Raw genomic sequence first — 17,961 nt, 5'->3', positions numbered from 1 at the left:
ATTTTAAACTTCAAACCATATATGATGAATTCTGGACTGGTCATCCTCTGCATTGTAAAATTATATTTGAAAAAAATCTACAGATATAAATCAAATTCTTGCAAGAACAATGAAAGGATATTTTGGGATTCTTGGGGTTTTGGTGCAGTGACGTAGTTTCAAGAAAGTCTTCAACATGTTGAATAGTATTCTTATTCACCTCATAGCTGAGAGTTAGACAAGATGCCAGTCTCTTATTTATCTGTTTATTTAACTGAATATACAGCTGCATCTCAGGGAGAAGTTTATATTGTTGCATCCCTCTCACTGCTGTGTGGTATCTGGATGTTGACAAGGTCAACCTCTAGATGCCAAGCTTATTGTTGAACACATTCAGGCTGTTCTACACAAGATGACTGGCTGAAAAACAAACTAATTCACCAAGTTATGTGTTACTAAGTGAACTTTTGAGATGCTACTCGAACAATTTAGTTTCTTTTTGATTGAGCAAGGTTTATGGTTTGATGCTAATCTAAGCTAACAGGCTGCTGGTGTAGCTTCATATCTACTTAATCAGTCTCAGCACAAGAAAAAATAAGCAGGTTTTCGATAATTTAAAACCGTTCAAGCCAACATTGTTTTGAGAAGACTAACCGTTATCTTTGAATAACAAATCATAAGTCTATGCATGTGATTTGCTCATTTGTGCCTCTTGGATAGTCACAGTTACTGACAACAACAAACATTTGACATGTTGCATTGGTTCACAGTAAAATCCTAAATTGCCGTGCAAAGAAAAAGAGCCTCTTAACAGCTGAAAGCTTTTCCTTGTTGCAAATCTATTACGTGCTACAAGATGAGTGAGTGAGTAAGTTTGTTAGTGAGTGAGTCTATCGTTTTTAACAAGACAATTTTTTATGGCTATGCTTTCATATGAGCAACAGACACAAGAGCAGATGAGAGATGCCTCGGGTAGAATCTCTGGAAAACGATATGATTAATCCATCTATGTCTCATAAATGGACATGGAAAATGTACACTGCTCTTTGTTGTTCGAGGATATCTACTCCTTTAATTGGGAGCGACAACTGCGTGCAGGTGGCTAAGCCCTGCATTGAATATCAGCTTGAGTAGAATCTCAAGTCTGTTCAGTCCTACTTCTCAGATACAGACCAATGTCAATTTACACCAAACTGGCCCACAGGAACATGTCTTTGCAATCTAAAGACTACTTTAGGGGAATGAAAAGGGAGAAGGGTTTTATTAGGGATTTTCTTGGTGCATTGTTGAGAGGAAGCTTTGCTTTGCTATTAAGGTCCCAAATACTCCTTGGATTGTTTATGTTGTTATTACAGTTATGAGTTATTTTGACTGATTACAACTTTGGGTCGAAGGCTGAAGGTTGATGGAGCCATACTACTATACTGCCGTACGGCATGACAGGAGATTACCATGTGATACAGACAGACAGTAGAGTGGGGGAGATACACACTGTACATACACAAAGACCAAACCAGAGGTACCATAATAGTCAAAATCCAGTGGTTTTACTATTTAGTCAGAGGCCTTTACATGTGAAAGTAGCACCTCAGTGTGTAGTTAACAAATGCCTCATGCAGGCCTACACTTGAACTTTATGAACCATTAGCAGTATGTGAATATTTGCTCATCTTGAGTTTACAGCACCAGTGGCAGCCATCAAAGAGTTTTTAATGTTTTTGAATGTTAAAGTGTTAATACTGTTGCTAAAGGAACATAATGACAGAGCCTAATGAGCGGTGTAAAAACAATGAAAAAAACTACTTAAAAGAAACTGCACTAAACACTTAATACAAACCTGTTGTACCTTGCTATCAAGATCTGCACCAACACAGTATTTCACATCTAAAGTGAGCAGTGGGAAACAAATGGAAGCAGATGCAGACAACCTATTAGTTTGATGCTGATTTACTTTTGGAGGGAAAACAATGAAACACACTAATGAGGTTTTTAATGCACAAAATGGATATTGAGTTAAATTACAACCAACCAAAGCAGTTTCAGGCTTGCTCCTGCACTTGATTTATGTTCCTTCATTAATCCAGTAAATGACTCCCCATTAGTTAGCAGTAGGCTACCACCACTAACAATTGGAAATGTTATATGATGACACACCTTTGCAAGCTGTATCACAGAGTGACTTAACAGAAGAGAAACTGATTTTGATGAAACAAACCAAAAAACACAAATAGAGAAATAAAGAGAAACAAATCCAAAGTAGTACGGTACTGGAGTGAGTCTTTGCTTCACAAACAAAACTATTAAAAAAATCCCTCATTCACAACTTTGCGAGATAAATGTGTTATGAAAAAATGTAATACCACCTTTTTATCCACATAATAAAGAGAGGGTTGTTTTTCAAAAAGCAAAGTTAATATGCTGCAATTTTGACGGCATGATTAATTTGTCTTCTCATTACTAACTCATGACATCCAAAACTTGATTCCTTAATATTTTTTTTATGAACACCCAGTTGTGAAGCACTCAACTCTACAGAAGGCACAGTGACTTGAGACACACGGTATTTACTTTGAATCAAATCTTTCCTGAAACTTAACCAATATCAAACAAAAAGCACCTTTGTCAGAGTGTGACAAAGACATAGATTCAAATTTTGTCTGAACAATGACTGACAAGTAGAGAGTGCATACGAGATATGTGACTGTAGCCGTGGTACTTAAAGCTGCCTTTCAAAGGAAAGCAGCCAATTTGTATTACATGTGGCTTTTGGATGACCCTTCAAAATGGCTTCTACTGTGGTTTCTCACTGTGGAACAAGTCTGAGCTCTCTTCTGTTCACACCTACATGTCTCTCTCAGGATAGAGGAAGTTATTGACATCTGCCCCGCTGGGATTAGAACAGTCACATTATCCCACTGTGGTTTAACACCGTTGTACTTCACTTCTGAAAAAATCTGATTTTGTACACGTAATCCAACCCAATCCTTTATACATCCACATGGGCAGACACCCACACAAAGTACCAGATGATTGATGGTGCTTTCAACACAAGTCAAACGCAGGTTATCTTAAAGAGCTGTACGTCAATCATAGGACAGGTACTGTACTTGGTCCTGCACTTATGCCTGACATTTCAAATGCACAGCCCTCGGTAAGAACTGAATAGACCACTTGTGACACAGTGATTGCGGAAAAATGGATTTACTCAGTACAATGGACCAGTGAATCTTGTGTCAATGAGGATGATGAAGGATTGAGCTGTCATTGCTACCTCACAGATGGCTGCACAGGATGTGTCATTAAGGTGAAACACTAGAAAACACTTGAGAGAAATAACAGTCTTCAGAGATTGCTTTTTGTAAACAATTACCACTTCCTGCTTCATTGCTTCAGTTCAGTACCAAAAATAATATGCTTCTCTCTTGCTTGTTATTGAAACAACTGGATTAATTAGCAAATAATCACAGGATGGATACGATTAATCATTGAATATATGATTAGATTATTGGGGTTTTTCCTACAATAAAAACATTACTGTTTGAGGTAGCCTAGTTCTGTGTTGCTCGACGAGTTTTGCCCTCGGCTGTTTGCTCCTTTCTGCGACCTGTTCTGACCAGAGCCTGTGAGCAGTAAACCCTCAACCCGCATGACATTCATCCCCATGAAAAAGACACTGCACCACGTGAGCGGTGATAAGGACATGAAAGGGGTTGAAACATAAATATACTAGAAAGCACACTTTATCTCTGTGATGTTGAAATGCTATAAACACTCACACAATGCAAACAGCTTTTGAAGGTGGCAACAGTCTGTTTTGAGTGCAATCATGGAATCAACTGGACATTCCTGTTCACTTATTGATCTGAGCAGCTGTTGGGGAGAAGGATACCCCACCGCAGACCATTTTCTGTCATGAGGACTCAGAAATAATGACCACCACAGTGAAGCCAATACAGGTTTTTAGGAAAACATGACAGCATACGGAGAGAGAGAGGCAAAAAATGTTGGATCCTGCCCTCAGGCAACAGCTCTATAGGTGAACAAGAACTTGGGAGTCTCATGAGCACCTACGAGGGGGCAAACTGAGGGATGTCAGACCTCAGCAAAATAATATTTTCCAGAAAAGACATGGAGAGCAATTGACATGATGTCAGTGCTAGGAGCTACACCTATGTCTGCTTCAATATCAGTTTTCTACAGTGTTATATCACTGTCCTCTTTGGGTTTGACAGACCACTGGTTTTATGCAGCACTGGGCAGGAATTTGCCGCTGCATCACCCTGTGAACTGCACAAGGGAACACACACATTGACTTTCAAACTGAGGTTATTACAAAGTGTGTTTACCAGTAACACATCCTGCCCACTAACACCCAGACCTCTGACATAAATCACTGCTGCAGCAGCTCGTAATGGAAGCTGCATCACAGCATCTAGCTACAAAGCACTTTGTTTAAAATCCAGTGGCTCTCGTTTAAATAACTTCAATGCACTGATTTGAGTGTGGTAACGTCCGGACCTTCCAGGCTGTGTTTATAACTTCATGGTCCTTTTGCATTTCTGTTTTGTTACATATCTTGTCGTCCATTGGTTTCTCTTAGCTGCAGGCAGTTGGTTTTTTCTTCCCACTATGGTGAAGTAATGGCCTTTAAATGGTTTGTAGGCTTGCGCTGTGGGTTTTATGGTTGTGGTACCACATGGGGGAAAATCAATGTGGTGCTGATATTCATTCATCTCATTGTTTGCCAAACAAGGCTAGATGCACATCAGGAGGTACTTCTTGATTCGCTGAGGGTATCTCGAGAGACTGAGGACTTGAATATACTGTTGGATTCCAGATTGGGGAGTGGTCGACCTTTAGTACATTTATTCTGTCTTTATACGGCATCAACTCAAGTCCTCATTTGCTTCCGTCATAATTACCACAGAGGTCTCTTGACAACAAAACCTTATTAGAGCTATAAACGTGCTAACATACAGTACCTATAGAAAATCTGAACTCCGATGTCTGATGTTAAGTTACTGAAAAAGAGACCAAATTTCTGCATTTCCATTATGAGTCACTACCACCTCCATCCGGTTTTAGTAATTAATAGGTCATTAACAATTATACCACTTAAATGAACACAGTGGGAAAATGATGGATGGCATCAGTGAAGTTGTACATACATTTACTATAGTATGAATGATAAACAGAAGTGTAATACATCATATCATCTGTTGTAGTTAAATGAACCTGCCTGTGCCAAGTATCTTTATTTAGTGATACTGCATATAAGCTCCAAACTCAGGAGACACCATGTCTACCAGAGTGTGGGCAAACGCATTATGCCCCAAGACACTGCTGGTTTTCAGAGCTTGAGCCTGTCTGGAGGCATAGACAAGCAGCTGACTGAGGACAAGTGACAACCACAAAGGTTGTGTGGAATCAAGGATTTCTTCCCTGCAATGTTCTCACTGAGGTGTGTCTATCCTCCACACACAGGCACGCATGCATGCACGCACGCAGGCACGCAGACATAATTGAGACAAAAGTCATTACTCTTGCTCAATGTGCTGTTGCTGCTCTTTTTACTTTTCCTCACTGTTATCAGTTGCTGAAAATGAAAATTATAACCTACAACTCATTAAGTGTTGAGCTGAGTAGACATGATTTTATTTTTAATTTCACCAGCAAGAATTAGATATATTTCTCTATGTTTGTACTGCTGCTACTGTCCAGTGCCAACAAGAGACATCATATTCAAAAAATTAATATTAATTCCAGAGATTAACCACAACTAGAAGTTCACAGGGAGTTATGTGGGTTCATACACTTAACAACAGATTAACATGAATATAAAGAGACCACAGAAAAGGTCAAAGAACAATTAATTAGATTTGCTGGTCTGTCCGGGATTCCCTGAGTTGACAGTAAATGCTTGTAGCCACAGTGACTGAATCATCAGAGACACAGGTTTAAATCATATTCCTACAGGTCTACTAGATGTGCAGCAGCAGAATGCTGGGAAATATTATTTCTTAATGAGAATAAGTATCAAACTGACATGTCTCTAACAGTCCCTCTTTTATTTAGGTTATTTCGGTAAGAATATGAAATAGAAATGAGATAATAATTACCTGTAGCCACCGGCTGCTCAGCGGCAGAAAATTACTGATTATTCCTGGTTCTCTGATTTCTAGCGTTTAAAGATTGTAATGTTCACAGTTACTACTTGGACCACCACAGGTTATATCTGCATCCTTGAATGAATGGAGCACTACTTTCCCCTAAAGCATGCCTTACCTTCCTTTTAGCCCGGAGCTGCCCGTGATAGTTATCGGATGAGTCTCCTGGGATCTCCCCTCCCCACAGCGTCACACCTACAATGGTGTAAGTGATGCCCATCACCACTAAAGGCAGTAGGTAGACCAGAACTGTCACTATGATATGATACCTTGGGAGAAAAGAAAGGAAAACACTGAAGGGTCTTCACATTTATAAAATATTCACTCATCATCTGTGTTTTATGTTCTCGTATAACACAGGTCGCGATTGTGTGTTCCTGATACCAGCTGTATCAGACATCACAGCGCTGTATCGCCATAAATTAGAAAAACACTGACCCATAATTTTCCATTACAAGACACTCACATCCTCATTTGTTGCAAGCAACAGTGATGTGTTGTTCAATCAAGAGTGTGTATGTCGGTGTTAATATAAATGGAAAAGGTTGTAGTCTGTCACATGCAAAAAGTGTAAATATATACAAGAGGACATTTCTTTGGCTCTTCCAACATTTGTGTCTGTACCATCTTTCTAACTGAACCGTTATAATGGTTAGATAAACATTTAATGGCTCAATGGTTGTTGAGTGCAACCTTGTGATTAACCTTTATGAAGCAACCAGTTAAAGCAAGCTACACTTGAACTCAGGCGAGCTGTAGCAGTTTACTCAAGTGAAGCAGACCTGAGCTGCCGAGACTGGCATCAAAGATAATTCAACTTTTCTCACATGAAGGGGTCGTCAGCCATGCGGGGCCAGGCCACATAGCAGACAGTCCTGCGAGGCAGAGTTTTAGTGGTGGAGAAGTAGCAGAGAGGAAAGGCCAGAACTACAGCCAGACTCCAGATGCAGACGATCACTCCTGTGGTGGCTTTGGCTGAGAGTCGAGGCTTCAGAGGGTGGATGATGGCCATGTACCTATAGGACAGAATGAATTAAATATGTTAAAAAACACACTTATTTACAGCCTCAACAAATTACTAATTGTCCAGATTTCATCTTTTTGCGTCCAAGTAATAGAAAAATCTCTAAATATTTGTTTTTGTGTATTTCATCTACTGCTAGAGTCACCTTGTCAGCCCTTGGATTCATTTTTGCTACCTCTGCAGCATGTGATTAAACCTGAATGGAAATTCTCCAACCTAAAAATCAACATATAATTCAAACCTTTTTTCCCCATAAAAGTCCATTACACTCTGTTTGACTTAGATACTGACGGATGATTTGTTCCAAAAAGCTGTGATGGGATTTTGTTTGAATGACACAGTGAAACAGCAGGCGATTACCAACCGAACATGAACCCAACTCAGGATGCTACATGATTTTCAGTAGCTGATAAGGCAGGCTTAGAGACACTAATTCAATCCTCATACGATGGTAAAGAATAGGCCATGTCCTGTCACCTCAGTGGCTGCAGCTCTCCGAGGGACAACAACTAAGATGGCTCGTCTTTTCACCAGTAATTGCTTGGCATTTATTCTAAGAGTCTTCACTTGCCCTGTGTGTATGGCAGCATGAGAATAGCTTGTTAGATGTCCCATCAAGTATATGCCAGAGCAGTGCGAGTTATTTGGGATTGAACACACACTGATCTAATAGACTTGCAACCACTGATCAATCACCACAGTGCAACACCAGTAACACTTGAATAAGCTAAACAGGATCACACACACACACACACATGCACACACACACGCAGGCATGCACGTACGTACGCACACACACATTTGAAATATTTATTTATGCCCACATATAAAGAAGTACAAGGGTTCTTGCACAAGGGACATAAACACTGCCAGTGCAGTTGACAATGGAAGACGGTCAGACACAAAGCGCCTGTGCGGCTGAACACAGTTACATACAAAATGACCCACAGGTCAGATAGAAAACAGACATTTAAGGATACAAAAAACAACGTCTCCTCCAGATTGAGCGGCTACCAATAATAACTGAGACTGAGCAGTACCTGGCCAACTGTTTAGCTCTTCTTTTAGGGAGGCCGGCCATCTGAAGGCCCCTCACAACCAACTTATGCACATGCCCCAGACTACCAAATATAAAGACTAGAAGTTTACATCTGTAGCCCAGCTGAGAGATGGTCTGCTTCAGCTGCTGGTATTTCAGTACTTTGGTCAGAAAGGCCTCCTCAAGACTGTAATCAAAGGTACAGCCGACCTCCAGAATGAGCACCTCTCTATGATTTTCATTCACACACACACACACACACACACACACACACACACACACACACACACACACACACACACACACACACACACACACACACACACACACACACACACACACACACACACACACACACACACACACACAGACTCGTCTCGTTCTTTTAGTATCAAAGCACACTCACAGAGGCTTTGATTGGGCATGGAGACAGTACAGCAGCAGAATAATGAATCATCTCCTTTTTTTCTTTGTCGACCTGGGAGTCAGTCATGAAGAGAAAAGCGTTTGGACAATGTGTTGTTTGGAGACCGTGTCCCCATGGTGTGACATTACTGAGTAAACACTCACTTCACCTGGGGCCTGTTGTTCGAAAGTAGAATAAAGAAATCCAGAATAAGTGAACAAGCCAGGTTAGACAAAGTCTAATAAGTCCATCCTGGTTTAATGGGCTCTTTGCACAGCTCCACTATTTCCTGAACTTAATGCTGCTCCTTCATTTCCTGTCTTACATTATTGGACAAACTGATTAATCCAGGTGTGTCTGAGGAGTCACAATGGTCAGACACACCTGGATTAATCAGTTTGTCCAATAATGTAAGACAGGAAATGAAGGAGCAGCATTAAGTTCAGGAAGTAGTGGAACTGTGCAAAGATCCCATTGGTTGTTCGAACACCAAAACAGGCTGAGGAGGGGCGGCTTTGTCAAGCCAGGTGTAACTAATTCTCTCGTCAGTAGACCACAGAGATTGATGACAGATTCACAGATGAGAGGACAGGTGTTGCTACTGTCCTCCAATGAACAGCGGATCTTAATCCTGACGTAAAGTGACACACCTCTTAAAAGAAAGAAAGTAAAGGAAACACCGCCACTGACTGAATGTGAAAGTAATCCAAAACTATAATCCTTCAAAATCACAACTCAAGTTCCTTTCACAAGCAGTTGTGCACTTTGCCTTAATGATGAACATTGGAAATTGATTAATTGCACATTTCTTTTCTTATAATCTAAAGTAAAGTTCATACACCACAAATACAAGTGGCCAAAAGCATAACAGGTGAACATTAATTAAATATAAGAACATCCGCAGTGTCCACAATTCTGTGCTTGATATGTGTTTTACAGAATTCACAAACCGTTAGATATTTGCCCTGCATTTGAAGAAGCAGGCAGCACTGGCAGATGCAAAGATTCAGTGTGAGAAGAACAAACTGCAGGATAGCTAGACAATTAAAAATAAAAAATAAAACTAAAGAAAATTGGAACTGGAAATCAAGAAACACATGGATAGGCCTAATAATGAACAAGAATATGCCTAATAAATATTGTAAATGTTTCATGCTTTTTGATTATTGTAAATGTAAATGTATCAGGAGGCAAATGGAATTTCTTGGTTTCCCTCATCAAACTCATCAAATACACAATCCAACAACTCCAAAACGCTCTTGTGGACAAGTTGTGACCTGCACATTCTGGGGACTACAGATGAAAAATAGCCTCTTGGCTAATTCTGGCGCATTTACAGTGATGTTATTAATGTGCACTGTCCCTGTTTTCAAATAAACTTATAAACTAAACATTCACCACGCTATGAGATAATAACAGAACGTTACGAGACAGAGTTGTTTTCAAGGTAAATTCATGCAAAACAGCTGATGCACGTTCCTGTCAGGGGCAGTTTTTCAGCAAGCTCTGCATTTGCTTCGAAAACAACTCTGTCTCATAACGTTCAATATCTCACAGCGTGGTGAATGTGCAGGTCACAACTTGTCCACGGGAGCGTTTTGGAGTTGTTGGATTGTGTATTTGATGAGTTTGATGAGGGAAACTAAGAAATCCCATTAGCCTCCGTAGCGTAGCTCTGAGCAGCTGGCAGCTCTGCTCCGCCGGTTTTAAAAATAGCTTGCACTGACAATTAATGAACCTACTCCTAAAACTATAGGGATCATGGCAATGGGCCAATTTGCCAAAATGTTGAACTATCCCTTTAAAAATCAGGCCAATACATACAGAAGAACGTGGAATAACTGTATGAAACACAGTGATTTCTGATCAGAGTGACTGCTGACTTCACAGATAAAGACAACAGAATCAACTAAGCCTGGCCGTGAGCCTGGTCTGGAGCAGGCTAGCTGCAGAGAATAAATCACCAACTTGACCAGGATAACTTGAGGCTAAATTCGGCTTAATCCCTTATCTAGGTTTCGAACAACGGGCCCCTGGTGTTGATTTAGCAAAGATTACTTTGGATGAGACTTCCAGGGCAAGCAGCTAAACATAATACAGCTAAATGTCAAGTGTTGGCTTCAGTTTCCTCAGATGAGAGGAGTAGGCTATGTTTAATGTTCGCCACACTCACTTAGGAGACAATCGGAGAAGTATTTACTCTTACATGTACCAGCAGTGGCATCTTGCCATACAGATTGTTTTTTTCATTTGTGCAGGTTTTTAGATTACATCCACCTTTGAGATTCCTGCTGTCACCAGAATATAATAAAAGGGAATAAATATTTGTTTGTGTCGCTGACTGCTTTGAAACTGCAGTGATTAAAAGTTCAACAACATCAACAACATCTTCTCCTAGGGACAATACCATCATTACACTGGGTAATCCAGAGACCACAGATCTGTCAGCTCCTTCTAAATAGACTCTTCTTCTCCGGAAGGTAGCTGCAATGGAAAAAGTTCACAGCAAAGTCTGCAAATTGCTCTCACCCAAAGGGATGATGAGGACGTTTTTTCTGAGAGCAAACTGCTGCTTATGGTTACGGTTTTCGCTGCTGTTGGGCAACAAAGAAATCCCATCAATCTCCCTTTTTACCCAGGTGGACGGAGACTCTAATAGACTTGTAATCTCAGAGGTGGATATCTCACTGCCTTGACAAATTCAATTGAAACTACCTGCATGTGTTAAGTTGCACAGATCCTTCAAAGAGCACAGCACTCATTCTCAGTAATCAGTGATATTTGTCTCCTGCAGCTCTTTCTGCACTAAGGGAGTAAACGTCACCACTGCTGGTGACTGATCAGATAGGAAGCGTGAGAGGGATTCAAATAGAAAAACTCACTGAGACAAATGTAATGGGGACATGTGGACATATAGAGGAACGGTGCCAAAACATATAATGCAGCATACTGTATGTGCATACAAAGTGTCACAAAAGATTTTAAACATATTCATTACAAATCTATTCCATACACAGTGCATACTGTAATGTGAATATTTTTTGATTGGCTGTTGTTGTAATGAGTGACTCCAGTGCAGAGAACCTGTCAGCGTGCAGCACTGTCTTCATTATCACATGCGGTATGGATGTCTACATGCAGCAATAATACACAAAGGTCGTGTAACACACTACTGCTGCAAATACACACACACTGAAATATTATTATACCAACAGATGGGATGGTGAAGTAGCAGAGTGTTGTATGTGGTCATGACACTGATGATGTGACTGTATTGTCCTAATTCACAGCCTCAACGTGAGAACATAAAGGTGTGAGAAATCCAAAACCGCCACCAGCAGTGTCGTCATAAAAAGCTGTAAGGCTTGGCCAGTTACCGTTCACGCGGCAACCTGAGTTTATTTTTCTGCAGTGCCCAAGGAAACACAGAGAGTCAGCAGGAAGGACAAATTCACAGATGATCGTGAACTGTGGCCTCATGCCATTTCAAGACATCAGAGCGGAGACAGCACCATACTGGGGTTAGGGAAAGCATGACCGGGGGTTACATCTACATTATGTAGGTCATGGCGATGTTCTCTTTCTCAGTACACGGCTGACAGAATCGAATGGACACTGCAAACCAAAAATACGAACGCATGGAAGTTTCTGTAGAGGAGCCAAAATGAGCAAGGCCCGAGGAAATGCAGTTGTTCCCCTTTGTGTGTCAAAGAGAAGTACTGGAGGAGGAAAACACCTCGCACAATGCTACAACACACTGTGACGTGCGTACACGAGCTGGAGACACACACTGCGACTGCACACAGCTCCTGCGTGCTTTTTATTTTCATTATGTCCGGCCTGTGGCTGCCTCCTTCATCAGTCTAATCCCTTTATTCAAACATTATGACGTATGACGGTCCGCTGATCAGTATCAAAGCCTGGCTGCTTGTGACGACTCCATCACCACATTAATGGAAACTACAGCAGGGAAAGAAAAGAGGCAGAGGTGGAGGAGGTACAGAGGGAAAAGAATCAAATGTGTGAAAAAGCAGATGAATAATGTGAGTGCATGTGACAGAAAGAAAGAAAGTCAGAGAGCGTGAAAGCATTGGCGACCGAGTGATCTTCTCTAGGGTGTTGGCACACAGAGTAATTCACTGCAGTGCAGGCTTTCTGGAAGACAACCGCTTTAGTCCATGATTCACTGGAACTGAAACATAAAAATAAATGTGTGGAACAGGCCTGTGGTGTGCGAGATGGCAGTCACCCTGCTGGGGTACCGCCCCTCCACGAGGATAATAACGCAAATCACGAATAAGTAATTGCCCATTCTTCCACCACTGTGAAAAAGAAGCAAATGTATGTTTTGAGATCATCAGGAGGCACAAAGAAATGTGGGGCCAAAGCTTATGGGCCTGTATTATATAAGCCATCAGTACAGTTTAAATGTCACTGATGGGGACCCTATACTGTGTAAGTTAGCTCTTGTGAGCAAGAGGGCACAAGTTAGTGGAGCTACATCAAATTTTATTGCATAACTCTTACCAAATGGAGCACAGTCTTCAAGCGAGACATAACACTGATCAGAGCTTCTTTTTTCCCCTTCTTAAGCACAAGATTCAATTTTCCGCCACTGCTGGTGGAAGCCAGCATAGCCATGTGGAAAGATCAGATACCATGTCCAAAACATCATGCATGAAACAGCTGAGATTAAAGTGGCTGGATGACTGCATGTTTACACATGCTGGAGCTAGTTATAAATATTCATAAAGTGTGCCTGTGTTCTCTGGATGTTACATTGCTTATTTAATGATAAAGGTGTGCTGAAGGTTGTCTGAATTTAAATGGTATATTTATGTATACTGTACCTCCATGGCTGTGTGGAGGTACAGCAAATATCTTTATACCGTTTGTGTATTTTTACTCCGATACACACTGCTGTTGACTATCAAGGGATTTCCAGCACACAGAGAGAAATAATTAACATCTAAATTATTGTTCCCATAATAATTATAATACTAATGCATAATTGATGTATCCACACATTGAGCTGATAGCGAGACAGATAGTGGAAGTTTAATAGGGGCGTATCATCTGTCATTCTTTAACTGTGATGCTCACAGCAGCACTTTATGAACTCACCTGTCCACAGCTATCGCGGTCATGGAGTAGATGCTCGCAAACACGGACGTGACCGGGAAGAAGTTGTGGAATTTGCAGTAAGCTTCCCCGAAGTACCACTCCCCGTGGGCGGCGTACACAAAGTTTATCAAAGTGTTGAACGCGGCCATCGACGCGTCCGAAAACGCCAAGTTCAACAGAAAGTAGTTGGTCACTGTCCTCATCCGTTTGTGTGCAAGAATGATCCATATCACGATCAGGTTCCCGAACACCGCCACCGCCAGCACGGAGCTGTAGGCGATGGACCAGAGGGCGACGCGCCAGGGCGGCTGCACGAACTGGTTGGTGTAGTTCGCTGTGATGTTGGATCCGTTATGTGGAGCAGCCATCCTTTCCTTTCCTCTCCTCTCCTCTCCCTGAGACTGTAGTCAGTGCCTTGGTTGTCTCAGAGTCTGCTCTACCTCCTGAGGCGCAAAGCCAGAGTACTGGGAAAGCATTTGCGTATGGGCACCATCGCGCGCGCAACACCTCTAACAAGCCCAGATCTTCCTCAGAGGTTCAAGTTGAAGAAATAAAACACGGTGACACCTTACATGTAAAACAAGTGAGCTCTCGCCAGTGCCTGTTGAATGTGGGTGTGAGCGCACAGCCTCTCCTCCTCTTCCTCCTCCAACAGCAGCAGCAGCAACAGGCAGGGAGCCGTGCGCACTCAGTGACGCGCAAGTGGCACAAATGGTGAAAGAGATTGATTGATACTTGTAGCTGCTGTTTTAAACTTCATGAATAACAGATGGGCCGCGCTGATACTGTCTGCGCTATATAATCAGTCAAGGCGCACTGTGCAGCTTTATCTTCTCAGCCCCTCCAGATGATCTTGTAGCAATTCAAATGAGCCACAAACAGGATATTGAAATATTTCAGGTCGGATCCACTGTGTGCACAATGGGTGTTTTTCCTCTGCCCTCAAAAGATTTGATAAAGTCAGTTTTCATTGTGTGTGACTCATCATCTTCAGTTGGATCAATGCTTCTGTTATTAAGGTCTAATCATCATCACTGAGCAGCAGAGAATACTGTAGAAGTGCACAGAGGTGAGAGGATGACTGTGTGACTCCCCTTCTCTGTCAGGCCAACATTCACGACTAACAGGCTGAAGTCGCCTCCAGACAACCGGCTGTTCACATCAGATAAACCTCCTTCATCTACTCGCATAGCCTTTAGAGCTATGGTAACCTCTACACGGGTTACATTTACATGTCTTCTGTGGCTGATTAAATCCAATCAATCCAGTAAAGCTTTCCAACACACTCGCCCAGAGTGATTGTGTTTTCTTTGAGACACATCCCTTGCTCTAATACAGCAGGACTCCACTTCAGGCGTTTCCTGAAAACCTGCATTTTGGCTTCTATCTCTTCGCACTTGAAACTAAATCGCAGCTGGAATCTGTACAGAAATTACATATTATGTAAAAGACATTGTCTCTGTACATAAGGCAACATTGCAGTGTGTGATTGCACTGTTTTTTATATTGTACCACAACAGAGTGAGGCATCGCTCACTGCAGAGGAAAAAGAAACACTCCATTTCACACTCCACACACTTAACTTCATGTTTAGTTATTTATTTATAATGTTCATACATACAGATGCATGGGGAAGCTGCAAAAAGTAACCAAACAAATCCAGTCTGTAGAAGGAAGGAAAATTTATTTATATAGCACAGAGCAGTCAACACGAGTACACCACTACATTGATATATCCTTGGCATTATGTGTGAAGGTGTGTTTGGGTTATCCATTGGGTTGTAGGCTGCAAATATAATCTCTGTTACCTCTGATGTCAGAGGTCACTGAACTGTTATGAGCGTTAACACTTTTGTCGTTATCAAAAGTGATCAAACAAAGGGGTCTGTGTTAGGCCCAGCCCACTTAAACCAGCTGTTTGTTCTGCTCTGTAATCCCGCTAATGCTGATTGGAATTCATATTCTCATAATTTTGAAGTTTTCTTCCCTCTGGAGATGTAGATGCTTCTGGAAGTATCAGGGTGGAGACTGGATTTAATAATCAGACAGTGTGAAGCAGAACATACATATTCAGTGATTGAGTTCATATGAATTCATGGATATTTGTATGGTGTCAACATGAAGTGTATTGGTTATTTTTTCTTCTTCTCTGAACTCTGAAGGAAACATTTAAAAACGTCAAAGTAAGATACTTATTTTTTCCTCACTCCATTAATTGAAAAGTAAAAAAAAAAAAAAAACTATTAGTATGGAGGTGGACTTTTACCGAAGGCATGGTTATGATTTCTATGGCTTGTACAAGAGTCTTTGATCATTTTTAAAAACCCTGAGGGGCTTTCCAGTTGTCTAATGTATGATCTGAGCAAATCCGATTCAGGAACAAAAGACTCTGGAAGTCTTGCAGAAAATGAAAGAATATGACAACATGTAATATATTCAGATTCCACCTAAATGGCTATTTCAGTTTGTACATGTTGTACACATTTGGAGCAAATGAGAGGGCAGTGAGTTGCTCTCAAACTGATCAGTGACAAGTCATTTATTTTAAAACTCTAGTTTGAAAAGAAGATGAAAGACCTGGTCTTTGAAAGCATCATTTTGTACATCCCAAATGTTGTAGTTCTTGAACGTTTTAGCTCCCTTGAATAGATAGCATGGTTGTGATGGAGACATTGGGCTCTGTTCTCTGAAGAATAAATTTGACAATGACAAGTTGAAACCTAGTGAAATTTGAAAAATTGAAATAGGTTTAGATTAAAAAGTGTCACGCTTTCTGCGTTTTTTTCTTTACCTTTTTTTTTCAACAATGCCCTGACACTGACATTCACCTAATGGTGATGAAAACTACGCTCAATGAAATGAGTAATTTAACGCTCACAATCACGGAGGAGGAAATCAAAAATTGTCCTGTCATTTTGAATCTTTGTTGACAGCCTGGAAACAAACTGGTTAGAACAGCCAGTTGATATAATGTGGTCTCATCCTTCTTTCACGATGGTTAAAATGTTCAACTTAATTGTGGAGGCTGCAGTTTATGGTTGTTTTGTAATGTGCTTTACTAACAGGTGTTGGTATTATTTTGTCCAAGATGCAATATAGTCCACACATCACAAACTACATCCTCATAATTACCATACAATGTAAAATGCATAATTAAGCATATTGTGGCTTGCATTGCAAAGACAAAAGTGCTAGGGTTTTTAAAAAATGCCTGATTTCCATGTGATGCATATTTTAACAGAGTCCAGTTCTGACCCTCGTCTGTTTTCTACTCTGATCATTTTGAGACTTGCTGCTTAATGAGATGTTGTGGACTCGTTGCCTGGCTGTGGCTTTGTTATGTGCGTGTTTCATTGCAGAGGCTCGATTGTCATTAGGCAATAATTTTTTTTTTTTTGACATGAAATGACATTTTTGGCATGTCTCTCCCAGCATTTCTATGTCTTGTAAAAATATCAGAGCAGCAGTTACGTCGCTTCAGCTGCACCGTTGTCGTCAGCTATTTTCACAGCTGCCTCTGTGGTGTGTCAGAACTCGTGTCAGGGCTCGGGGCTGTTTTCCCTAATCAATTCAAAATGTAACCATGGATAGCAATTTGTTTGCTAATGAAAGAGTATTGCTCCTCAATTATCTCCTAATGAATCCTTACTGCAGACTTTAGCAGCTGAGTGTTGTGTTCCTAAGGACAATATCATGACAGATTTACTATACTTCAGTGTTTGTGCACAAAGTGAATGTGACTATTGACCAACAACAGACTGTCACACACTAATCAATTAAAGGTCATCAAAGGACATCTTTGTGTTGCTAAAACATTTGGACACAGTCATTATAAATGTAAATTTGCACTGAGGAACGATGAGACATTTTACAGACCAGACCCTTTGTTGCTTTACGTAAACCAAAGGGAGACTGAAGACAAACTACCACACAGAGCCGTAAGGAACAATCTGTGAATATTTAATGTTAATGAGAAGACAGTGATCCTAATTGAGACACAATGAGATACGCTGAAGCACAATACTGTCACCAAAAATAAGCTTTAAGTTAACACAAGGTTTTGTAGTTTGTAAGTGTTGATACAGTATACATGCACTTTTACACTTTGATACAGATCTGCGGGCATGACTTTTAATGCTATACGACCTGTGAGACCTAGGGAAAAAGGGCTCGGCAGGACTATTGGCAGTTGAAGTCAATAAAGCTCCATTAAAAGAGAGAG

General features: G+C 40.9%; 1 protein-coding gene across 1 annotated transcript in view; it reads right to left on the bottom strand.

Moving 5' to 3' along the window:
• The window catches only part of tacr3a (tachykinin receptor 3a), a gene marked incomplete at both ends in the record, with an annotated part of 28,644 nt that extends 14,537 nt beyond the window's left edge, over positions 1-14,107 (bottom strand). Inside the window, 3 exons of the mRNA XM_083983404.1 lie at positions 6,265-6,415; positions 6,974-7,162; positions 13,740-14,107. Coding sequence (XP_083839530.1) covers positions 6,265-6,415; positions 6,974-7,162; positions 13,740-14,107 — 708 coding nt within the window. The remainder of the gene's footprint in view (positions 1-6,264; positions 6,416-6,973; positions 7,163-13,739) is intronic.
• Positions 14,108-17,961: the final 3,854 nt, after the last annotated feature.

This window comes from Trachurus trachurus (assembly GCF_905171665.1).
Source record: "Trachurus trachurus genome assembly, chromosome: 1".
Classification (NCBI taxonomy): domain Eukaryota; kingdom Metazoa; phylum Chordata; class Actinopteri; order Carangiformes; family Carangidae; genus Trachurus; species Trachurus trachurus.
Note: the sequence above shows the minus strand (reverse complement) of the source record. Positions and strands in the feature narration are given on the sequence as shown.